Here is a 22205-nt window from a genome sequence, read left to right on the forward strand (position 1 = left end):
GTAGAGATGGGGTTTCACCACATTGGCCAGGCTGGTCTCAAACTCCTGACCTTGTGATCCACCCACCTCAGCCTCCCAAAGTGTTGGGATTATAGGCGTGAGCCACCGCGCCCAGCCCTCTCTGTTTACTTTTAGCCTCACTTTGAAATGAATGTAATGTAATTTGCCATGGTCATGGGGTTCCTAAGGCCTTATGCAGCCAGGATTCAAACTCAGGGACCTGACTCCAAAGCCCCATGATTTGAAGCCGTGGACTTAGAAAATGCAAAATGCACATGGGATGTATTTCCACCAGCATCCACATCTAATTTTACGGCTCCCATATGAAAATCCTTAAATCATATGCCAGACAACGGGCAGCTTTCAAAGCTAGCAGGCAGATAATAAATTTTACTTTAAACCCAAGTATTATCAGGCAGAGGAGACATAGGAGAAGAGCGAGAAACAGTTTGGCTTAATCAAGGACAAACGAGTCTGGAAAATGTCCAGATGAGGATATCTGCAGAAATCCACTATTTGGGGGGTTGGACTGTGGTTTTGAGCGTGAATAACTGTCCAACCTGGCTGAGACCCAGAATCCCCCAGGAGCTTGTTAAAAATACAGATACCTGAGCCTCAGCTCCAGACATTCAGATTCAGGAGGTGGAGCCCAGGCACTGGTATCCTTAACAAGCTCCCAGGGGATCTTGGTCCATAGGCAGGTCTGGGAACTGCCAGTCAACGGAAACTTGAAGCACAATAGGGGGAACTGCACCCAGAAAACCAATCTAATAAGTGTAAAAAAGAAAAGAAAGCAGAATTCTGCTTGTTTAGTTGGCACAGAGGCAGGAACCATCAGGAGGAGCAGCTGAGTCAGGCAGAGACAACGTACGCTGCAGATCTCACCATCCTTTTGCCACCTGTTTATTAGTCTCTAAAATTAATAAAAGCGATTGCTCATGAACCCAATTTCTCTATATCAGGTCCTTTATGTGGATTATCGCAGAATTCTCACAATAACCCAATGATGATTAGGTATTATAACCTCTTTTTACAGATGAGGACTGGTAAGTGAAAGGGAGAGTAAATGATTTGCCCACAGCCTACGGCTGTTAGGTGGTGGATTGGGATGCAAGTCCAACAGTCTGTCTCTGAGCTTGTGGCTCCCTTCAGCACTGTGCAGGGGAGGGCTCTGTGTGCCAGGCACAAACAGGACTCCGGGACTGGCCTGAGCATTCAGGGCAGTCAACAAAACTCAGGCATGGCAAGATCCAATGATCGCAGGGCTGTGGAAATGCTAAGAGGAGGGCAAACTTCTTCGAACAAAGAAATAGAAGTGCTGGGTGCAGTGGCTCATGCCTGTAATCCTAGCACTTTGGGAGCCCAAGATGGGAGGATCATTTTAGCCCAGGAGTTCAAGACCAGCCTGTGCAACGTAGCAAAACCCTATCAATAATTTAAAAATTGGCTGGATGTGGTGGTGCATGCCTGTAGCCCCAGCTTCTTGGGAGGCTGAGGTGGGAGGACTGCTTGAGCACAGGAGATCAAGGCTGCAGTGAGCCATGATTGTACTACTGCACTCCAGCCTGAGCAACAGAGCAAGACTCTGTCTCAAAAAACAAAACAAACAAACAAAAAAACTAGGAGGACAAAGAAGGGAGCCATTATTTTGTTGTGAGGTCAGCTTCACTGATGTATATGAGATTTGAGCAGTTGTTCACACCCAAAAAATAATAAGTGCCTTGGTGTTGGGATCCAGTAGTGAACAGGAGCAGGGCTTACAGCTCAGGGATGCAGATAGACTTTAAAGTCATTCCTCTATTAATCATTTAAATATGGGACATGACCTGATCTGGGAAAAGAGTGAGTGGTACAGGGAAGGGGTCTTTGAGAAAATGCCCTTAAGCCCAGCTCTGATGTAAGAATTAAGGCAGTTCCAGGCAGAAGGAACAACACAGGCAAGGTCTGAGCCTGGAGGAAATGTGGCTCATTCCAGAAACAGAAAGGAGTTCATCATGGCTGCTGCAATATAGAGGGGAGGGGAGTGTCCCCAAGAGGAAGGCAGACCCTTTTTTGTGAAGATTGTCATGAAACTTAAGGTCTTGAGGTGGAGTTGGCATCAGCCAGGCCAACATGGGAAAGGTATTTTAGGCAAAGGAAAAAGCATCAGTGAAGGCTCAGAGCCCAGAAAGAAGCAACGGCCCCAAGGAAAAAGTGTGGGCCTGGAAGCTTCCCACACGGCAGGGCATCCATTTTTATATGGCTCCCACCCAATGTGAGAGGTACCGGGATTTTGGTTTTTGAGGACAAGAAAGCAAACACTGTCCTCATGAAGAAGGCCACTAGGATAAGGGGCAAAACACATGTCCCAGGACTGTCCCGAAGTTCTGATGGGACCTTGGCCATGTCCCTTCCCCAAAGGCAGCTTTGCTTGATCCTGGTGCAAAATAATTAGGTCCTACCAAGCCCACCTTTAAGGGTTTTCTGGTATTCACCTTTTCTTGGTGACTTCCTTTAAGATGGGAATGAAGGAGACAGTGGGAAGATCTCAGTGTTCTTTTGTTAAGGTTTGTAAGGGGATCAGTTTTATTGTATTTCAAAATGTCTAATGTTTAAAAAACTCAGCAGAAACATTATTTTGGATGCATTAAAAAAAAAAAAAACAACCACAAAACTTTGCTTATTGCCAAAAAAATTCAAACCTCACCCCAGTAGATACCTCATAAGGGGAAAGTTGGTTTCCTGACTTTTTTTTTTTTTTGAAATGGACTCTCACTCACTCTGTTGCCCAGTGGGGAGTGCAGTGGCACTATCACTGCAGCCTCCGCCTCCTGGGTTTAAGAGATTCTCGTGCCTCGGTCTCCAAAGTACAGGGACTATAGGCGTGTGCCACCATGCCTGGCCAATTTTTGTATTTTTACTAGAGATGAGGTTTCACCATGTTGGCCAGGCTGGTCTTGAAATCCTGACCTCAAGTGATCCGCCTTGGTCTCCCAAAGTGCTGGGACCACAGGCGTGAGCCACTGCGCCTGGCCCTGACTTCTGGTGCTCCTAACTCTTCAGTTCCAGACTATTGGGTAAACATTCTCTGAGAACAAGCTAGAAGAAACTTATGGACTCAGTCAGGCTCAGAGATGTATTGTTTGGCAACAAAGTTTTATATTTGGAAAATTTCACATTTTCAGCTTCTCTGAAAAACTGAAATATCTAACTGGCTGGATCCAAAGAACAGCTGCACTTTTGGATGAGGCATGTGTGATTTCTCCACTTCACCACAGTCCCCACCACTCTCTGACACCTCCCCCAAAGACAACTTCTCTCATTTACATCACCTGCCCCATCCCTGTTCTAGAAACTTTCCTGAAATATAAGACCATATAATATGTAGGCTTCCTTTTTTTTTATATATATATGCCTTGAGAATCTTTCTGTGACTACACACAGATCTAAATCTCCTCCTTTCCAATGCTAAGTCATATTCCGTGGTTGGAATCTTTGATATTTATTTATTTATTTAAATCCCTCTTTTTATTTTTATTTTATTTAAGAAACAGGGTTTCACTTGTCACCCAGGCTGGAGTGCAGTGGTACAATCATAACTCACTGCAGCCTCAAACTCCTGGGCTCAAGCGATCCTCCTGCCTTAACCTCCTGAGCAGCTAGGACTACAAGTACCTGCTATCGTGCCTGACTAATTTTAAAATTTAATGTAGAGGTGGGGTCTTGCTATGTGGACCAGACTGGTCTTGAACGCCTGGCCTCAAGCGATCCTCCAGCCTTGCCCTCATAAAGGGCTGGGATTACAGGTGTGAGCCACCGCACCTGGCCATCTCTAACTCTCTCTTGACGTATACATACAAAGGTTCCACTTTCTCTATAGTACATGCTGTAAATGAATATCCTTGTACATTTGTTTATGAAGTTTTTTGTTTTTGTTTTTTTGAGACAGACTCTCACTCTGTTGCCCAGGTTGGAGTGCAGTGGCATGATCTCAGCTCACTGCAACCTCCACCTCCCAGGTTCAAGCAATTCTCCTGCCTTAGCCTCCCAAGTAGCTGGGATTACGGGCATGTGGCACCATGCTGGGCTAGTTTTCATATTTTTTGTAGAGAAGGTGTTTTGCCATATTGGCCAGACTGGTCACAAACTCCTGACCTCAGGTGATCCACCTGCCTTGGCATCCCAAAGTGCTGGGATTACAGGCGTGAGCCACCGTGCCTAGCCTGTTCATGAAGTTTTATAGGATGAATACCTAGCTGCAGGCTTATTGGATAAATGTCTTTATGTACATTTTAAAACTAAGAAATTTTAAATTTAAGATTTGAAAGCTATCACAACATCGTCCAGGTTATAAGAATTTACATCCCCAGAAAATGAAATCAGTGTCCTTCCCCAAGCCTTGTTTAGATTTGCATTTTTGTAATTACTAAGGTGACCAAACCTCCCTTTATGGCCAGTTGTCCCCTGTATATCATCCAGTGACCTTTTCACTTTGCACTTTTTTTTTTTTTTTTTTTTTGAGACGAAGTCTCGCTCTTGTCCCCCAGGCTGGAGTGCAAAGGCACGATCTCGGCTCACTGCAACCTCCGCCTCCCGGGTTCAAGCGATTCTCCTGCCTCAGCCTCCCAAGTAGCTGGGATTACAGGCGACTGCTACCACGCCCAGCTAATTTTTGTATTTTTAGTAGAGACGGGGTTTCAGCATGCTGGCCAGGCTGGTCTAGAACTACTGACCTCAGGTGATCCGCCCGCCTCAGCCTCCCAAAGTGTTGGGATTACAGGCGTGAGCCACTGCACCTGGCCTCCACTTTGCACTTTTTATATTTTACTGGTTTTAGCAGTTCTTTGTATAAGAGGGATATTGGGCCTTAATTATATATGCCACAAAATTTTCCCCAAGTTGATTGTCTTTAGATTTTGCATTTTACTTTAGAAAACTTGTAACTTCATTTGCAATCACATATGTGATTCTTTTTCTTTGAGGGGGTGGTCCATAACCCGCTTTCTTTGGTAGGCATATTAGTACGTTTTTTAGAATCAAATGCCTTTAGCTAAGGAATGCATTCTCTGTTTCCCCACAAGATCCAGGACTATCCCATAAATGGGCTACTTCATAATTTTAAAGTTATCTTCCTGCCCCTTAAGACAAATTACACAGGTATAACTGTGTGTATATGTGTTTGTGGGTATATCTCCTCTAGGACTTTTATGGTTTTCTTATGCACATTTACATTTTGGACCCATCTGTAATTTATTTTTGGTGGAGTGAGTGTACACAACAGAGAACGGGGATGTTTTCCTCATCAGCAGCACAAGGGGGAGGAGATACCAATGCCTGTTTAGAGATTTTTTTTAAAACAACAACAGGCTTTTTGGCCCTTTACACAAGTAAATGCAAACCCAAGGATTGTAGCCATACTTCTACCACCCAAAACAACCACTTTTTTTTTATTGCAATGTATTTTCTGCTAGTCTTTTTTTTCCCTTAGTATACAGATTTTTGTTTCAGAAATCTTTTTTTTTTTTGGTCTGTTTTTTATAACATGTGACAACATTTAAAACTGCTAACATTTAACGTTTTAACCTAGTAGCTCCCAAACCTGGCTGGGCAGCTGGCTTCCCGGTGGAGCTTGTTAAAAATAATGAATCAGCAACCCTAGGGGGTGGGCTCTGGGAATCTATATTTTTAACAAGTTCCATGGAGGTGTTTGAGACATAGCCAGGCCAACTCTGGCCGACTCCCCCATGCTGCAGCGGTACCTGTGATTGTCTGGGTCTCCGATGTGATGGTTCTGGTGGTGGTCTGAGTCTGGGTGGCAGGCACTGTTTCCTCCGATACAAACTGGACTGTGCTGGGGGCTGCCGCGGACGTGCCCGTCAGCTGGCAGCCACTTTGCTTGTGAGCTACAAAGGCATCCAGGTTGTTAAACTGCTGCTTGCAGATGCCGCAGATATGGATGTCGGGAGTCAGCTCCACCAGCACCGTTGTGCCACCTGGAACTCCATGGGACAAAGGGAAAGTAACAGATTAATTCCAAACAGCTTGGAATTCTAATGCAAACCAGATTCACAGTAGGAAGAAAAGGCATGGTGGCAGACATGGCTGAGTGGTGGTCCAGTATCCACTCCACTTTCCACTTCTTGCAATTGTGGCCCAGTATCTACTCCACCTTCCACTTCTCCTAATTGTGTCCTAGCAGCAAGGTATCATATTTCCACACAGAGATTTCTTGCCTTAGTTAAACCTGGGGAAAATTGGACATAATGTAAATACCTTAGAAATCTTCAGAAAATTGGCTGGGCGCGGTGGCTCACACCTGCAATCCTGGCACTTTGGGAGGCTGAGGCAGGCGGATCACCTGAGGTCAGGAGTTCAAGACCAGCCTGGCCAACATGGTGAAATCCCGTCTCTACTAAAAATACAAAAATTAGCTGGGCATGGTGGTGCGTGCCTATAATCCCAGCTACTCAGGAGGCTGTGGCAGGAGAATCACTTGAACCCAGCAGGCGGAGGTTGCAGCAAGCTGAGATCCCACCATTGCACCCCCGCCTGGGGGACAAGAGTGAAACTCTGTTTCAAAAAAAAACAATTTTCAGAAAATTGTGATGCATAATTTTATCCAACCATATAGGCACAAAGGTATTCTTGTATTATTTAACTTGGGGAAAATTAGAAATAATGTATAGCAACCAACCACGTGATGGTTCATGCTGCATTGTTACTCATGGGACACTAGTCGCGTTGTTTGCAAGAAAGTTATTTGATATGCAGGGATGTCCTGCACTTTGCAGAACCAGCAGCCACCTCCTATCCTAACTAAAAGAATTATGAAAACTGATCCTCCCGCACATTTCAAACATACTCACCCAACACACATACTATGAGAACCACTAGTCTAAATAATCTTGGTCCCCTACATACTTGTGAACTTCTCCAGCACAGAGCTGGAGGAGTTTCTGGGAAGAGTTTGGCGTTCGTGATAAAAAGGGAGGAGATGTGGCTAGCACTGTGCCCCTTTTCTTCTGGCTTTGGATGCAAATGTGATGCTGGGGCTTCTGTAGCCATCTTGTAACTATGAGGAAAATGCCGAGACCCCTATGGGCTCTGCCCTTTATTTCACTGATTCCCCTGATTCAACACTGCAATCAATCAGTTCCAGATTTCATTAGACCAGTATAATTTGGGTTTCTGTTACTTGTAGCCAAAATTCATTCCTAACTGGCAGGGACATTATTTGTTTTGTTTTGTTTTGTTTTGAGACGGAGTCTCTCTCTGTTGCCCAGGCTGGAGTGCAGTGGCGCGATCTTGGCTCACTGCAAGCTCTGCCTCCTGGGTTCACGCCATTCTCCTGCCTTAGCCTCCTGAGTAGCTGGGGCTACAGGTGCCCGCCACCATGCCCAGCTAATTTTTTGTATTTTTAGTAGAGACGGGGTTCACCGTGTTAGCCAGGATGGTCTCAATCTCCTGACCTCGTGATCTGCCTGCCTCGGCCTCCCAAAGTGCTGGGATTACAGGCATGAGCCACCGTGCCCGGCCGACATTATTTCTTGATACTAATCATATCAATAGTTAATACTATATTAATACCTGCAAAGCATAGTAACTGGCACTGTACTAGAAGGTACTATATAAATATTTGTTCAATAAAGACATAGCGGGTGGATCATGAGGTCAGGAGATCAAGACCATCCTGGCTAACATGGTGAAACACCATCTCTACTAAAAATAAAAAAAAAAAAAAAAAAAAAAATTAGCCGGGTGTGGTGGCACACACCTGTAATCCCAGCTACTAGGGAGGCTGAGGCAGGAGAATTGCTTGAACCTGGGAGGCGGAGGTTGCAGTGAGCTGAGATTGTGCCACTGCACTCTAAGCCTGGGCGACAGAGCAAGACTCCATCTCACATAAAATAAATAAATAAATAAATAACTCATGTTTGTAAGAAAATTTAGAAGAAGCTTAAAAAGAAGGGGAAAATCACTCAATATTTCCATCTCTGCCTGCCATGAATATCATAAAATTTTTTTTTTTCCATTCATTTTCTTTACCCTTAAAAGTTGCATAAGATGGCTCACGCCTGTAATCCCAGCACTTTGGGAAGCCGAGGTGGGTGGATCACAAGGTCAAGAGATCAAGACCATCCTGGCCAACATGGTGAAACCCTGTCTCTACTAAAAATACAAAAATTAGCTGGGTGTGGTGGCATGTGCCAGTAATCCCAGCTACTCAGGAGGCTGAGGCAGGAGAATCGCTTGAACCCAGGAGGTGGAGGTTGCAGTGAGCCAAGATCATGCCACTGCACTCCAGCCTGGTGACACAGCGAGACTCCGTCTCAAAAAAAAAAAAAAAAAGTTGCATAAGATCATAGTATTATAAATATTCAGATAATAGTGTAAAACTAATCCTTTTCCTAATTTTTAAAATCTTTTTTTGAGATGGAGTTTTGCTCTTGTTGCCCAGGCTGGAGTGCAAGGGCGCGATCTTGGCTCACTGCAACCTCTGCCTCCTGAGTTCAAGCGGTTCTCCTACCTCAGACTCCAGAGTATCTGGGATTACAGGCATGTGCCACCACACCCGGCTAATTTTGTATTTTTAGTAGAGACGGGGTTTCTTCATGTTGGTCAGGCTGGTCTCGAACTCCCAACCTCATGTGATCCACCTGCCTTGGCCTCCCAAAGTGCCACTCCACCTGGCCCCTTTTTCCTAAATATTGCATAAACATTGTGCTATATCATTAAAATCTCTTCATATATATCATTATTTAATGGCAATACATTATTCCATGGTGTCCATGCATCATAATCTTCTCAGCAACAATAAGGTATTTTCATAATTTCCAATTTTTCCCAAGTTAAATGATACAAGACTACCTTTGTGCATATATGGTTAAAATTATGCATCAAAATTTTCTGAAAATTTCTAAGATATTTACATTATGTCCAATTTTCCCCAGGTCTAACTAAGACAAGAAATCTCTGTTCAGAAATACAATTTGGTTCACTTGCTAAGGAGAATGGGCTGAGCACTGTGATAAGCCATCTTGCAGAGATACACTTAAGCACTTTGCAATCAATGGATGGAAGGAACCAAACCTTTTCTTCTTGGCAGCTACTGAGATATCCATGGAACTAACAAGGAAACAAGGAAGTGAGACATGAAGTAGCTTGCATTGCTGACGATTCCTTAATGATGGAACAGGACTGACATCCAGAACGGAATAATTTTAATAACAAATAATGTCACTGGTATGTGCAAAGTGCAAAAGTAATGACATAGACCTTCGTTAGAATCTTGACATTGTCACTTAACAATAGTGACTATAAGCTTGGGTTTTCTCATCTGAAAAATGGGAGAAGAGAGGTTTCTAATTCATGGTTTTCGTTTGCTTGTTTGTTTTTAATTTCTCCAAGAAAAAACACGGGCTTGTTATGAGAATTAAATGGGATGGTGCTCATACCAGCACAGTCCCCCCTTCCCGCCAGTCCCCCAGCATGTTACCTGCTGGGGTTATTACTGAGGTACACTATTTAAACATGGACATATCTGAGCCCCACCTAGGAGATACTGAGTCATAACAGGGTGGGGTGAAGAGGATGGTGTTTAGGAAAATCTGTGCTTTTCACAGTCATGCAAGGAATACCCCGCGAAGTTTGGGACCCAGTGTCTTCCAAACCGTTAACAGTAGCAGCTAACAAGCTGGGAGCTTAATATGTGCCAGGTTTTCTGCAAACCCCTGGTAGACAGGTTCTCAAACTTCATGTGCTTCAGAGTTGCCCAGGCAGCTACGAAGGACAGCGGATCCCCAGCCCCACCCCCGAGATTGAATGGGTGGGGCCCAGAAAGCTGTTTTAAAATACACGCTCTCGCTCCCAGGTGGCTGATTGCACTCAGTCTCTGGACCACACTTTGGGAAACAATGCACCAGGAGAAACCAGGGACTTGAAAAACGCTGATGTCCTCATCGGTTAAATAAAAACTGAACCCTAAACCCAAAGAAAGCGATCACGGCCCCGTTTCCCATTCAGATCCACCCTTAATGTGGAAAAGGCTTGCAATGAGCCGGCAGGACCTCGTGAGACCTGGAGACTCCCCCAATCTCCAGGCTCTAATTTTGAGCCACTGAGGCAGAAGTTTTCCCATCAGTGTTGCCCCATTTACCCCAGATTCCTTCCTCTCTCCTGCCCGCCCCAAACTCCGCCTGGTGGGGCGGGAATGCCCTTAGGGGGTGGCGATTGTCTGAACGGCGTGCCCTCCCCCACCGTTCCCTTCCAAGGGGTCTCGCAAGGCTGGAGGGCGCCCCGCTTCTTGCGCCAGGTCGGGTGCGCCCCCACCCCAAGCCCATTCCGGCGCCCCCTGCACCGCGCGCCCGCCGCGGTCCCCGAGACGCGGCTCCCAGCCGTCACCCCGATTTCGGGGCCCCGGGCCTGCTGGCTGCGTCGCAAACGTGCTTGGGCCCGGGCCCCGGAGCGCGCACTGGGCCCCGGAGCGCGCACTGCGCCCGGAAAAGCACTTACTTTGCACGGAGCCCGCGAAGCTCTCGCCCTCGCTGCTCGCGTTCATGGCCGCAGACTAAGAGATCCCCGGCCGGCCGGGATGCCAAAGTGGGGGACGCTGATCTACATGGTGCAAGGACTTTTCCTTTTATTTTTCCACACCCCCCACCCTGCCTTCTCCCAACTCTGCGAGGCGGGGAGGACGGATGTAAAGCAAGCTGCACTTCCGCTGCCTAGAGGGCGCTGGCCGGGCCCGGAGCCCCAACCTGGCTTTGCAGCAGCGGCTCCCCGGGGAAGCGGCGGGCGAATCCCGAGGCCCAGGCCCGCGGAGACCCCCAACGTCCCGGGGGAGCTGGATGGCCACGCGCGTCCCGGCGTGCTGGGAGACCGTGGGTGGCGAGGGATGCTCCCCTGCCCGCACTCTGCTTTCTCCGCGGACGCGATTGGCCTCCCCGGCTCGGGGCGCCTTTTGCACCTGCAGCCCCAGGCTTCGGGCCCCAGCGCGGCAGTGCAGCAGCGCTGCTCCGGGGACGTCTGGGTGGTTTGCGGGGAGACCCGCGTGCGGCTGCCGTTGCGGGGTGGGTGCGCGGGGCGCGGCGGGCTCCGGAGAAACTCAGGTTGGGCGTCAGTGCTAGGCAAATCAGCAAAGCTCTGGGCGGGTCCCCTGCCCCGCTAGGGAGACTGAGAGGACCGCGATGAGCTGGGGTCGTAGCGCGAAGGGACCTCTGCTCCCGGAGCTGCCAACTTTATCGTGCATCACAGTCGCCTGAAAAGCTTGTTAGAACACACGCTGCTGGGCCCACCCGAGCGTTTCTGCTTCTGTAGGTCTGGGGCGAGGCCTGAGAACGAGCATTTCTAAGTTCCCAGGTGATGTCCCTAGTGTTGGTCGGCGGCCACACTCTGAGGACACTGCCCTCTCTGCTCTGTCCCTCATGTCTTACTACTACTCTCTCCCCTGGGCTCCTGAGTCAGCCCTATCGTCTCTGCCTATCCTCCCAAGCCTCAGACCTCTCCAGCCTCGAGGCATTTGCACATAGAGTCTGCCCTGCCTCTGAAGGTCAGCATTCAAATTCACACTCAGGGAGACCAGGCTTGGCCTAATCTTATCATTCAAATATTGCAGCTCCCTCCTCCCCACCCAACCACTCCCTGTCTCCTTCCTGTTTTTCTCTTCTCTTCTCTTCTTTCTTCTTTTTTTTAGAGAGTGGGTCTTGCTCTATCTCTCAGGCTGGAGTGCTGTGGTCGGATCCTAGCTCATTGCAGCCTCCAACTCCTGGGCTCAAGCAATCCTCCCAACAGGCGTGGGCCACCACCTTGGCTCACTTTAATTTTTATTTTTGTAGAGATGTTGCCCAGACTGGTTTCGAACTCCTGGCCTCAAGCCATCCTCCTGCATCAGCCTCCCACAGTGCTGGGACTACAGGTGTGAGCCACCATGCCTGGCCTGCTTTGTCCTTAAAAGGTACTACATGGAACATAATATGTATCTCTGTGAATATGTATATCTATCTTCACATACAGATAGAATTTAATTGTATATTATCTGTGTTCTCCTCCCCCTTATTTTCAGTAAGTCCCTGTAAAAATGGGGATTAAAAAAATCTCTTTGCTTCACTGATGTAGTCCAGTGACTTGGCTGGTGCCTGACACATAGTAGGCTCTCGGTAAATATGGCTTGTATAACGAATGGGATTTCCCCTGCTGCTTCCTCTAAGGCTTAGTTTCTGCCTGCAGCGGCTGTTTGTTCTCAAGTGTTTGTGATGTGCCAGGCACTGGACTAGCCACTGGAGGTAGGCCAGGGATGCAGTCAACATGAAATAATCAAATCAGTACTGTAATTATAGATAGATAGATAGATAGATAGATAGATAGATAGATAGATAGATAGATAGATGCAGATATATAGTACTTCCTGTTTTTTAAACCTTAAGTTCTGGGATACGTATGCAGAATGTGCACGTTTGTTACATAGGTATACATGTGCCATGGTGGTTTGCTGCAACTATCAACCCCTCACCCAGGTTTTAAGCCCCATATGCATTAGGTATTTGTCCTAATGCTCTCCCTCCCCTTGCCCCCCACTCCCCGACAGGCCCCGGTGTGTGATGTTCCCCTCCCTGTGTCCATGTGTTCTCAATATTTTACTAGTGAAAAGGGCTCCAAAGACCATAAAATGGGGCTGTAATAGTGGCTGTAGAAGTGGTCATGGTAGTCCTTTCTGAGCAGGTAATATCTGAACGAGGAGCTGGGGAGGGTGCAGCCATGTGAGGATGAGGTGGGAGCAATTCCAGCCTGAGGAACTGGTGGGAGCAAAAGCCCTGGAGCAGGAATGAGCTAGATGTAACTGGCTGTGGTCTGCCAGTCCCACTGCAGATCACATCACTCTCACCCTGCATCGCCCAAGCCAGCTCCCCCAGGCTCCTTGCTGTTGTTTAAACAAGCCCAACCCTTCCTGACCCAGGGACTCTGCATCTGCCCTCCCTCTGCCTGGATTGCTCTTCCTGGTCTTTGCAGGACTGACTATTTTAGGTCATCCAGCATCAAATGAAATGTCACCTTCCCGGAGAGAGCTTCCTGTGTCTTACCTAAAGTATTCACTCCCCCTGTGACTCTACCACATCACCTTCATGATACCTATCTAGCTAACATGACCCAGGAGGGCACCGCAGCTTATGGCAATATTTATTTTTTATTGCTTGATGAATGTTTACATATGTGCACACCTGGGGAGCCCCCATCCAAGACAGACATTTCCAACCCTGGTCGGCTCCCTCATGCACCTTCCCAGCCAATAATACTATTCCAGCCGGGCAAGGTGGTTCACATCTGTAATCCCAGCACTTTGGGAGGCCAAGGCAGGCAGATCACCTGAGGTCAGGAGTTCGAGACCAGCCTGACCGATATAGCGAAACCCCATCTCTACATTACAAAAATTAGCCAGGCTTGGTGGTGCATACCTGTAATCCCAGCTACTCCAGAGGCTGAGGCAGGAAAATTTCTTGATCCCAGGAGGCGGAGGTTGCAATGAGCCGAGATGGAGCCACTGCACTCCAGCCTGGCTGACAAGAGCGAGACTGTCTCAAAAAAATATAAATAAATAAATAAACAAACAAATAAATAAATAAAAATAATACTCTTCCCACTATCCAATCCTGCAGAGGTCACCATTTTAACTTCTATTGTCACGATTCCTTTTGTTGAGAGCAATACATCTCACATTTGCCTGAAGAGAAGCAGCATCTGGAGGGCTCGCTAAGGAATGAATTCTTGAGTCCTGACCCACGCTTACTGCATCAGAATTTTCTGGGGTAAGACCTGGTAATCTGCAAATATCTCAAAAGTGCCCCAGCTAATTCTTATCATGATGTAAGTCTGGGCCTTACTGGTTTGGTGGTTAAGTGTGTAGGTCCTGGAGTCAGGCTATTCCACTGCCATGCAAATCCTGGAGTTGCTGAACTAGAATTAGTTGCTTAACCTTGAGTAGGAGATTCCACTGCTCTGTGTCCCAGTTTTCTGTAGCTTGGAGATAGCAGTAGCACCTAGTTCATTAAGTTGTTTTGTAGGAGGAACCAGTCTATATCTGTAAAGTGCTTAGAATAGTGCCTGACTCATATAACTCGGCATAAATCCTAGCTATTATTATCTTTTATTGATTTTTGGTTATTATCTGTGTCCCTACCATGTAAGCTCCAGGAGGGCATGGACCTGGCCTGTTTTATTTACCTTGTATCCTCTGAGGCCTAGAACAGAGCCTGGCACACAGGCATCCTCAGTTCATTTTTTGTTGTGAAATTATTTCATGCATGTTTCCGTGAGCTCCATTTTAACCTTTTGCTACTACGTCCAGCCAACCTTCTCTATTACTGTAAATATCCTAAAATAACCATTGGCATATGCTGTTTGTCCCTTCTTCTTTATCTCTTCCTCTTTTCCTTCCTTGGGATAAGGATATGATGGCTGGAGCTCCAGCTGCCATTTTGGACTATGAGAATGAGGCGATACTCTAAGTATGGCAGAATAGTGAGCTAGAAGGAGCCCAGGCCCCTAATTTCTTGACCACTGCAACAGTCTTTTTCTGGTCTGAAAATGTCCTATTTTCATTTCTTATTTTTCTTTTTATACTTTTTAAAAATGTTATTTTTCAACATAAGCTACATCAAGGTCAACACACTCCTATTTATTTATTTATTTATTTATTTATTTATTTAGAGACAGAGTCTTGCTCTGTTACCCAGGCTGGAGTGCAATGGTGCGATCTTGGCTCCCCGCAACCTCCACTTCCCAGGTTCAAGTGATCCTCCCACCTCAGCCTCCTGAGTAGCTAGGATTATAGGTGTGTGCCATCACGCCCAGCTAATTTCTTTGTATTTTTGATAGAGACAGGGTTTCACCATGTTGACCAGGCTGTTCTCAAACTCCTGGCCTCAAGTGATCTGCCTACCTTGGCCTCCCAAAGTGCTGGAATTACAGGTGTGAGCCACCGCACTGGCCCTATACTTGTTTTTCTTATTGCAAAAGTATTAGAAATTGTTGGTTAGAATTTGAAAAAAAATATATAGGAAAACATAAGAAAATAAAACCCACTTATAATTCACTACCCAGAAGTAACATTTTGATTGATGAATGTTCCTAAAAGTCTTTGTGTGTGTGTGTATGTGTGCATACACACATATAAATCATATTCATATATTTTATAAAAATGTAATTACAGTTTACATGTTTTTCATTTCCACATGAAATATACACAGCTATCTGAGATCTCACCAACCAGAGATAAATACTTATATCTTTATGCACTGCATATCTATTTCTTTATAGGCTTTTTTCTGTAGAAATGTAACAGAATGAACCATATGAATTGCTGATATATTTATTTTTTACTGAAAAATGATAATTTTATATGGTTCAAACCAATATGTACTCATAATATTAATATTATACTTCTTTTTTTTTTTTTTTCTTGAGATGGAGTCTCACTCTGTCACGCAGGCTGGAGTGCAGTGGTAAAGTCTCAGCTCACTGCAACCTCTACCTCCTGAGTTCATGAGATTCTTCTGCCTCAGCCACCTGCATAGCTAGGATTACAGGTGCCTGCCACCAGCCTGAATAAGTTTGTGTTTTTAGTAGAGATGGGGTTTCACCATGTTGCCTAGGCTGGTCTTGAACTCCTGACCTCAAGTGATCCACCTGCCTCAGCCTCCCAGGGTTGGAATTACAGGTGTGAGCCACTGCGCCTGGCCTAATATTATACCTCTGATAGAGAACTCTGTTTGTGTATCCAATGTCTGTTCTCTCAAATTTTATTTATTTATTTTTTTTTTTGAGTTAGAGTCTCCCTCTGTCGCCCAGGCTGGAGTGCAGTGGTGCGATCTCGGCTCACTACAAGCTCTGCCTCCTAGGGTCACACCATTCTGCTGCCTCAGCCTCCTGAGTGGCTGGGACTACAGGCGCCCGCCACCACACCCGGGTAATTTTTTGCATTTTTTTTTTCAGTAGAGACGGGGTTTCACCGTGTTAGCCAGGATGGTCTCAATCTCCTGACCTCGTGATTCGCCCGCCTCGGCCTCCCAAAGTGCTGGGATTACAGGTATGAGCCACTGCGCCTGGCTCCTACCATTAGTTTTAATGGTCACATAATATTTCATTATAGGGTTGCATCATAATTTATTTGCTATGTTACTGGATGTTTGTTAATGATTTTCTTTTTTTTCTTTTTTCTTTTTTTTTGAGACAGAATCTTACTCTGTCACCCAGGCTGAGTACAGCGGCATGATCTTGGTTCATTGAAACCTCCACCTCCCAGGTTCAAACAATTCTCCTGCCTCAACCTCCTGAGTAGCTGGGACTACAGGCATGTGCCACCACGCCCGGCTAATTTTTTATATTTTTAGCAGAGATGGGGTTTCACCATGTTGGCCAGGCTGGTCTCGAACTCCTGACCTTGTGATCTGCCCACCTCGGCCTTCCAAAGTACTGAGATTACAGGCGTGAGCCACGACCCTGCCGTTAATGATCTTTTAGATATCATAATATATCATAGTAGCTTTTTTAATTGGCCCATGCGAACACATTATTTCTCTATGCCAGCCATCCTGAAGAGCTGCCAGAATAACTTGTTTCAACACCATGTGGAAGGGCTTTTTCTTTCTTTCTTTTTTCAGATTATTTTTTTTCAATGTGGATTCTATCCAGATCTATTTCTCAGTAAGAATCACAGTTCTTGAAAAGTTAACAGCCTTTGTTTGACTAGAAAGCTCACGATTTCTTCTGTTCTCAAGTTTTTGACCACTTCTCATTTAATAGATAAAATATAATATAGAAATGGCAAATGTCTTGCAGGGTGCAGACATATTGGTAATCCTACTCCATGTTCTAAATCTGGCAACTAAAATAAATTTGAATTTGTTACCAGTGCTTAAAAGTTGATGTATTTCTCATAAGAATTGGGATTTATAGCTTTTTGCAAAAATGGAAGGATCTGGCAAATCCGGGCCTGGATTGTCAAATGGTAACCCTTGGCTGGGTCTGAGAAGCTCTGGTGGATGAAGTCCAGCCTCTCTGATTTACCCCAGTCCCCATTCCTCCCTGTTATTCTTGATAACAAGGCCGAGAATCAGTTTCCCTCATTCATTGCCCCTGTGAGTCATGTTGAATTTAACCAAAATGTGTAACATGTTTCTGATAGAAAAAAAGAACTTCTCCTTCCCCATGGTTTCAATATTTCTGTTAACTAAAAGACTTCACTAAGTTACTTACATTACCTCCACTATGTCCAAATAAATAAAATTTTTAAAAAGCCTATTTTATAACAAAGTGTTGGATGCCTCATGTAATTTATTATTCTTGACTGTCAGAACGATAGTGAAGAGGTAGACACTATTATCACTATTTCATAGATGCAGAAACTTAGTCTCAGAAAGCCTAAATAAATTTTCTTCAGGCAAAAGACCAATAAAAGACTACGCTAGTTAAGAATCTTTGGCCAGGCACGGTGGCTCACACCTGTAATCCCAGCACTTTGAGAGGCAGGCCAGGAGTTCAAGACCAGCCTGTGCAACATGGCAAGACCCTGTCTCTACAAAAAGTATCAAAATTAGCTGGGTGGTGGTATGCACCTGTAGTCCCTGCTGCACAAGAGGCTGAGATGGGAGGATTCCTTTAGCTCAGAAGGTTGGGGCTGCGGTGAGCTGTGATGGCACCACTGCACTCCAGCCCATATGACAGAGCAAGCCCCTGCCTCTAAATTTAAATAATTAATTAATTAATTAATTAAGAATCACTGATGGCAAGTAACAGAAACCGTAGAACAGATTTTCACAGTATTTTAAAATCAATCTATTAGAATCATTTACCTGCTTAAATTATTTCTGGCAAGAGACTTTCAGATACTATCTTAAAGTATTAAGAGAACACACAGGTTTTTTTTTGGGGGGGGTGTCTGCTAATGTTGATAACAAGAATAATGAGGACATAGTAACTGAATTAATTACTGTAAGTTTTTCGAGCAAATATATCCTTCTAACAAAATACAGATGCTTGTTCAACTTATGTATGATGCGCTATGTCCTGATAAACTCATTTTAAGCTGGAAATGTTTTAAGTTGAAAATTCATTTAATAGATCTAACCTACCAAATACCGTACCTTAGTCTAGCCTAAATTAAACATGCCCAGAACACTTACATTAGCCTATGGTTGGGCAAAATCATCTAAAAAAGCCTATTTTGGCCAAACGTGGTGGCTCACGCCTATAATCCCAGTTCTTTGGGAGGCTGAGGTGGGCAGATCACCTGAGGTCAGGAGTTTGAGACCAGCCTGGCCAGCATGGTGAAACCTCGTCTCTACTAAAAATATGAAAGATTAGCGGAGCGTGGTGGCATGCACCCATAGTCCTAGCTACTCGCGAGGCTGCGGCATAAGAATCACTTGAACCTGGGAGGCAGAGGTTGCAGTGAGCCGAGATCATGACACTGCCTGAGCGACAGAGTGAGACTCCACCTCAAAAATAAATAAATAAATATATACATACATAAAATAAAAAAGCCTGTTTTATGACAAAGTGTTGGATGCCTTGTGTAATTTATTTGATACTGTACTGAAAGTGAAAAACAGAATGGTTCACTGGTGCTGCTCAGCAGCATGAGAGAGTATCACACTGAATATCTCTATCCTAGGAAAATATTCAAATATCAAAATGGAAAGTATGGGTTTCTACTTAATGGGTATCACTTTCACACCCATGATAAAGTTGAACAATTATCAACAGTACTATTTTACATCAGGAATCGTCTGTAGTTTATAATTTCAAGAGACCAAAATTTTTCAACACTAAGTATTTTAACATACGTAGTTTCCTATAGTAATCATTCATAGTTAGTAAAACGTCAATTCTCAAGGCAGGAAATTTTATTTTCCTCCTTGTATACCAGCACCTATAACAGTGCATGGTATTTAGAAAAGGTTGGATAGATATGTTGATGAATGAATGAATGTGCCTTTTGTCAAGATGGCTTCAGAATATAACTATTAAAGCAAACATTTAACTATTACAGGAAAACATTTTTTTCCTTTCTAGTAAACATACGGAGAAAAAATGTGACATAATAACAGAATACAGCAAATTATAGATTCCATTTAGACTTTATGATAACTCGTATTTTTAAACCTCCTTTATTTTTCTCGACAAGGGCTAACAACAATGGGTATCCTGGGGCTTGGCATTTTCAAAAGTACTTACGTAGATAATCTCTCCACTTAGAAAGTACTACAGAAAATTGTGGCTAAGGTTTCAATGATACATTTATCGAAGGCTGGTGGGCTGGTCCAGAGGCTGTCGCTCTGTGATTCTTCCCTTGCTCCCGCTATTCGTCAGGGATGCTGACCCTTGTTTCTTGTATCCAGGGTTCTGGGGGCTTCTAGCTTCCTGCTGGGTTTGGGTAAGGGGTGGAAGGGAGAAGGCAGAGTATTTCTCCTTTTCCCCTCTGTCTTGGTGGCAGTGGCTGTGTCTCCTCCATGGCCCTAGATCCTATCGGATGGGACCACTGTGGCCTCACCTTCTGCCAGGTGACTGTGGTCTCTGAAAACACCACCTCCTTCCTCTGTCTCTCTCCCTGTCACCTTCCCTGGGGAGAAAAGGCAGTGGCTTCCAGGTGTTAATGTCTGGGTTGCCTAACCATTCCCATTTGATCTCTCAGCTCTTGCATCACTTGGATATCAAATTCCCTGTGTTACATTTACTGAAATTCTTAGAATTGCTTCTCTTTCTCTGGTTAGTCCCTGATTGACATAGCTGTATTAAAGTTTGCAGGGATTATACTTTCATTCTTGCTTTTCTGGACACCCCATGGGTGATTCTTAGACTGGAGAGTGCCTCAGACTTTTAAGGGAACTTGTTGAGGACACATATGCTTGGGCACCATCCAGGGGCCTGGGGTCAGAATCTTGGAGCCTCTGGTCCAGACATGCACAGCACGGAGAGACGCCTCAGGTGACTCCAGTGAGCTCCTCCTGACGTCACTGTCACTGAATCCTGATCCCAAATGTTGGAAGGGGACTAAGGGAAATTTCTCTTCCAAAAATTGATTCACTAACAATATTTAGCAATTGCCTGCAATCCTTTATGTAAACATAAATGACAATGAAGAAACACTTGAAATTTAACCTAAGTGCTAAACTCTCTGTAATGAGATATGATCCAGACTAAACCCGCTGGGCATTAAGTGGTAGTTACACAACCAATCATTTTGATGAGAGCTGGCTTTGAGTCTTGCCTGGCACATAACTGAGTGTGCCCACCTGTGTTTTAATGATATACTCACTCGGATAATTTCACACAAGCAAGCATGCACAGGCCTGATTTTTTTGTTGTTCTTTCATATAGTTAATGCATCAACACAGAAATTCTCAAACGGCATGAAAGGGTATATAGTGAAAAGTGGATGTCCCTTCAATCTTCCCCAGCCCCCTAATTCCCTTCCCCTTCCTCTTCCCCCTCCCCTCCCCTCCCCTCACTTCCCCTCCCCTCCCCTCCCCTGCCCTCCCCTCTGATGGAGTCTCGCTCTGTCGCCCAGGCTGGAGTGCAGTGGCGCGATCTCGGTTCACTGCAAACTCCGCCTCCCAGGTTCACACCATTCTCCTGCCTCAGCCTCCTGAGTAGCTGGGACTACAGGCGCCCGCCACCACGCCTGGCTAATGCTTTTTGTATTTTTAGTAGAGACGGGGTTTCACCGTGTTAGCCAGGATGGTCTCCAGCTCCTGACCTCGTGATCTGCCCACCTCAGCCTCCCAAAGTGCTGGGATTACAGGCATGAGCCGCCGCGCCCGGCCCCTAATTTCTTTTAGGAAGCAACATTGTTACCAATTTCTTGGTTGTTCTTCAGAACTTTCTGACATACATACAAAAAGACATACACATATTCATCGCCCCCGCTTTTTTTTAAACAACAAATTATATTCTAATGCAAATAGCATTCTATACCCTGCTTTTTTGCACAACAATATATCTTGAAAAATATTGCTTATCAGTGCATCTAGATTTGCCTTATTGCTTTAGGAAAAATTCAGTTTTTCACTGTACATGTACACATATACTAAAATTTAAGCAACTCTCATTAATGGACACTGTTTCTAGTTTTTTGTTACTATAAACATAGCTGTAATGAATATCTATAATTGCATCTGTACATGAAAGAGTCTATCTGCAGACTAATTTGCTAAAATGGAATTGCTAGGTCAAAGGTGCATTTAACATTTTGACATTTTCAACGGGGTACTGCTTAGAACTCCCACCCAGAACTTATTAGAGGACCTGTTTCCTATAGCCTCACTCACACAAAGCCTCAGATTTTTTATCAATCTGACAGGTAAAATATGGTTTTCCATAGGGTTAATTTGCATATCTGAATTTAAATAAACAAAATCACATACTTAACACCCACCTCCAAAAAAATTGCTAACAATATGTAATTATTGACTCAGAAGAGGTGCAAATACAATGCAGAGATGGCAAAGGGGATACTTTGTTACGAAGTGTGAATGCCAAAGAGCACATTTGAAAGTTGGAGTGGACTTGTTGGGAGCCCCCACGGGTTAGAAGTTAGAATGTAATACTTTTGAGTGTGAGCTTACAATTGTACTTGATACAATTGTATTTGATACAATTGTGTTTGATTTTCTTTAAAATATCCTAAGAAGGATTTTAGTAAGGGCTACACTGGTTACTAAAAATCAATAGTCCCCCAAGTAGAAAGGCTCGAAGTCACAGAAACCTATTTCTCATTCTCAACAGTCTGAGATAGATGTTACCATCAGTAGGACATTCGCCATCAAAGGCCCGGACCCCTTCCATCTTATGGCTCTGTCATCCTTTGGGGCTTGACTTGGAGAAGGCCACTCACTTCCCACAGGCTTTGTCTGCCACACATCTATTTCCTGCTTAAGTGCCATTGGCAGAATCCAGTCACATGGTCCATCATGGAAGCAAGTGGGCAGGGCTGGGAAATGTAGCCTCTGGATGAGCAGCAGCTTCTCAGCTACAACACTACACTAAAGGTGGGGCAAATTTTGATAGATAGTTGTCTCTGCCACAGAAAGGGTTTTCCACTTTTGCACATCTAGAGATCTGTGGAGCTAGGTTTTAATTCAGAGAATTGTTATTTAGCTAACTCTACTGGACTTTTTTCTTTCTTTCCTTCTTTCTCTCTCTCTCTCTCTTTTTCTTTCTGTTTAGACAAAGTC

The 22205-nt window shown here is 44.9% G+C and overlaps 1 protein-coding gene and 1 long non-coding RNA gene across 6 annotated transcripts in view; one reads left to right on the forward strand and one right to left on the reverse strand.

The window, feature by feature from the left end:
• The window catches only part of ZFP64 (ZFP64 zinc finger protein), a 97773-nt gene extending 87012 nt beyond the window's left edge, over window positions 1–10761 (reverse strand). For 2 of the 5 annotated variants that reach the window (XM_077948237.1, XM_015148759.3), the window contains exons 1-2: window positions 10492–10680; window positions 5739–5972 (exon numbers count right to left, since the gene is read on the reverse strand). In XM_077948237.1, coding sequence (XP_077804363.1) covers window positions 5739–5972; window positions 10492–10537 — 280 coding nt within the window. In that variant the 5' untranslated portion in view covers window positions 10538–10680. 5 annotated transcript variants of the gene reach the window in all.
• On the forward strand, window positions 10205–16338 carry LOC144332191 (uncharacterized). Its single transcript, XR_013400054.1, has 3 exons — window positions 10205–10291; window positions 11814–11932; window positions 16205–16338. It is a non-coding gene; the product is annotated as an uncharacterized LOC144332191 (long non-coding RNA).
• The last annotated feature ends 5867 nt before the right edge of the window (window positions 16339–22205 follow it).

The sequence above is a fragment of the Macaca mulatta genome, chromosome 10 (assembly GCF_049350105.2).
Source record: "Macaca mulatta isolate MMU2019108-1 chromosome 10, T2T-MMU8v2.0, whole genome shotgun sequence".
Taxonomy (NCBI): Eukaryota; Metazoa; Chordata; class Mammalia; order Primates; family Cercopithecidae; genus Macaca; species Macaca mulatta.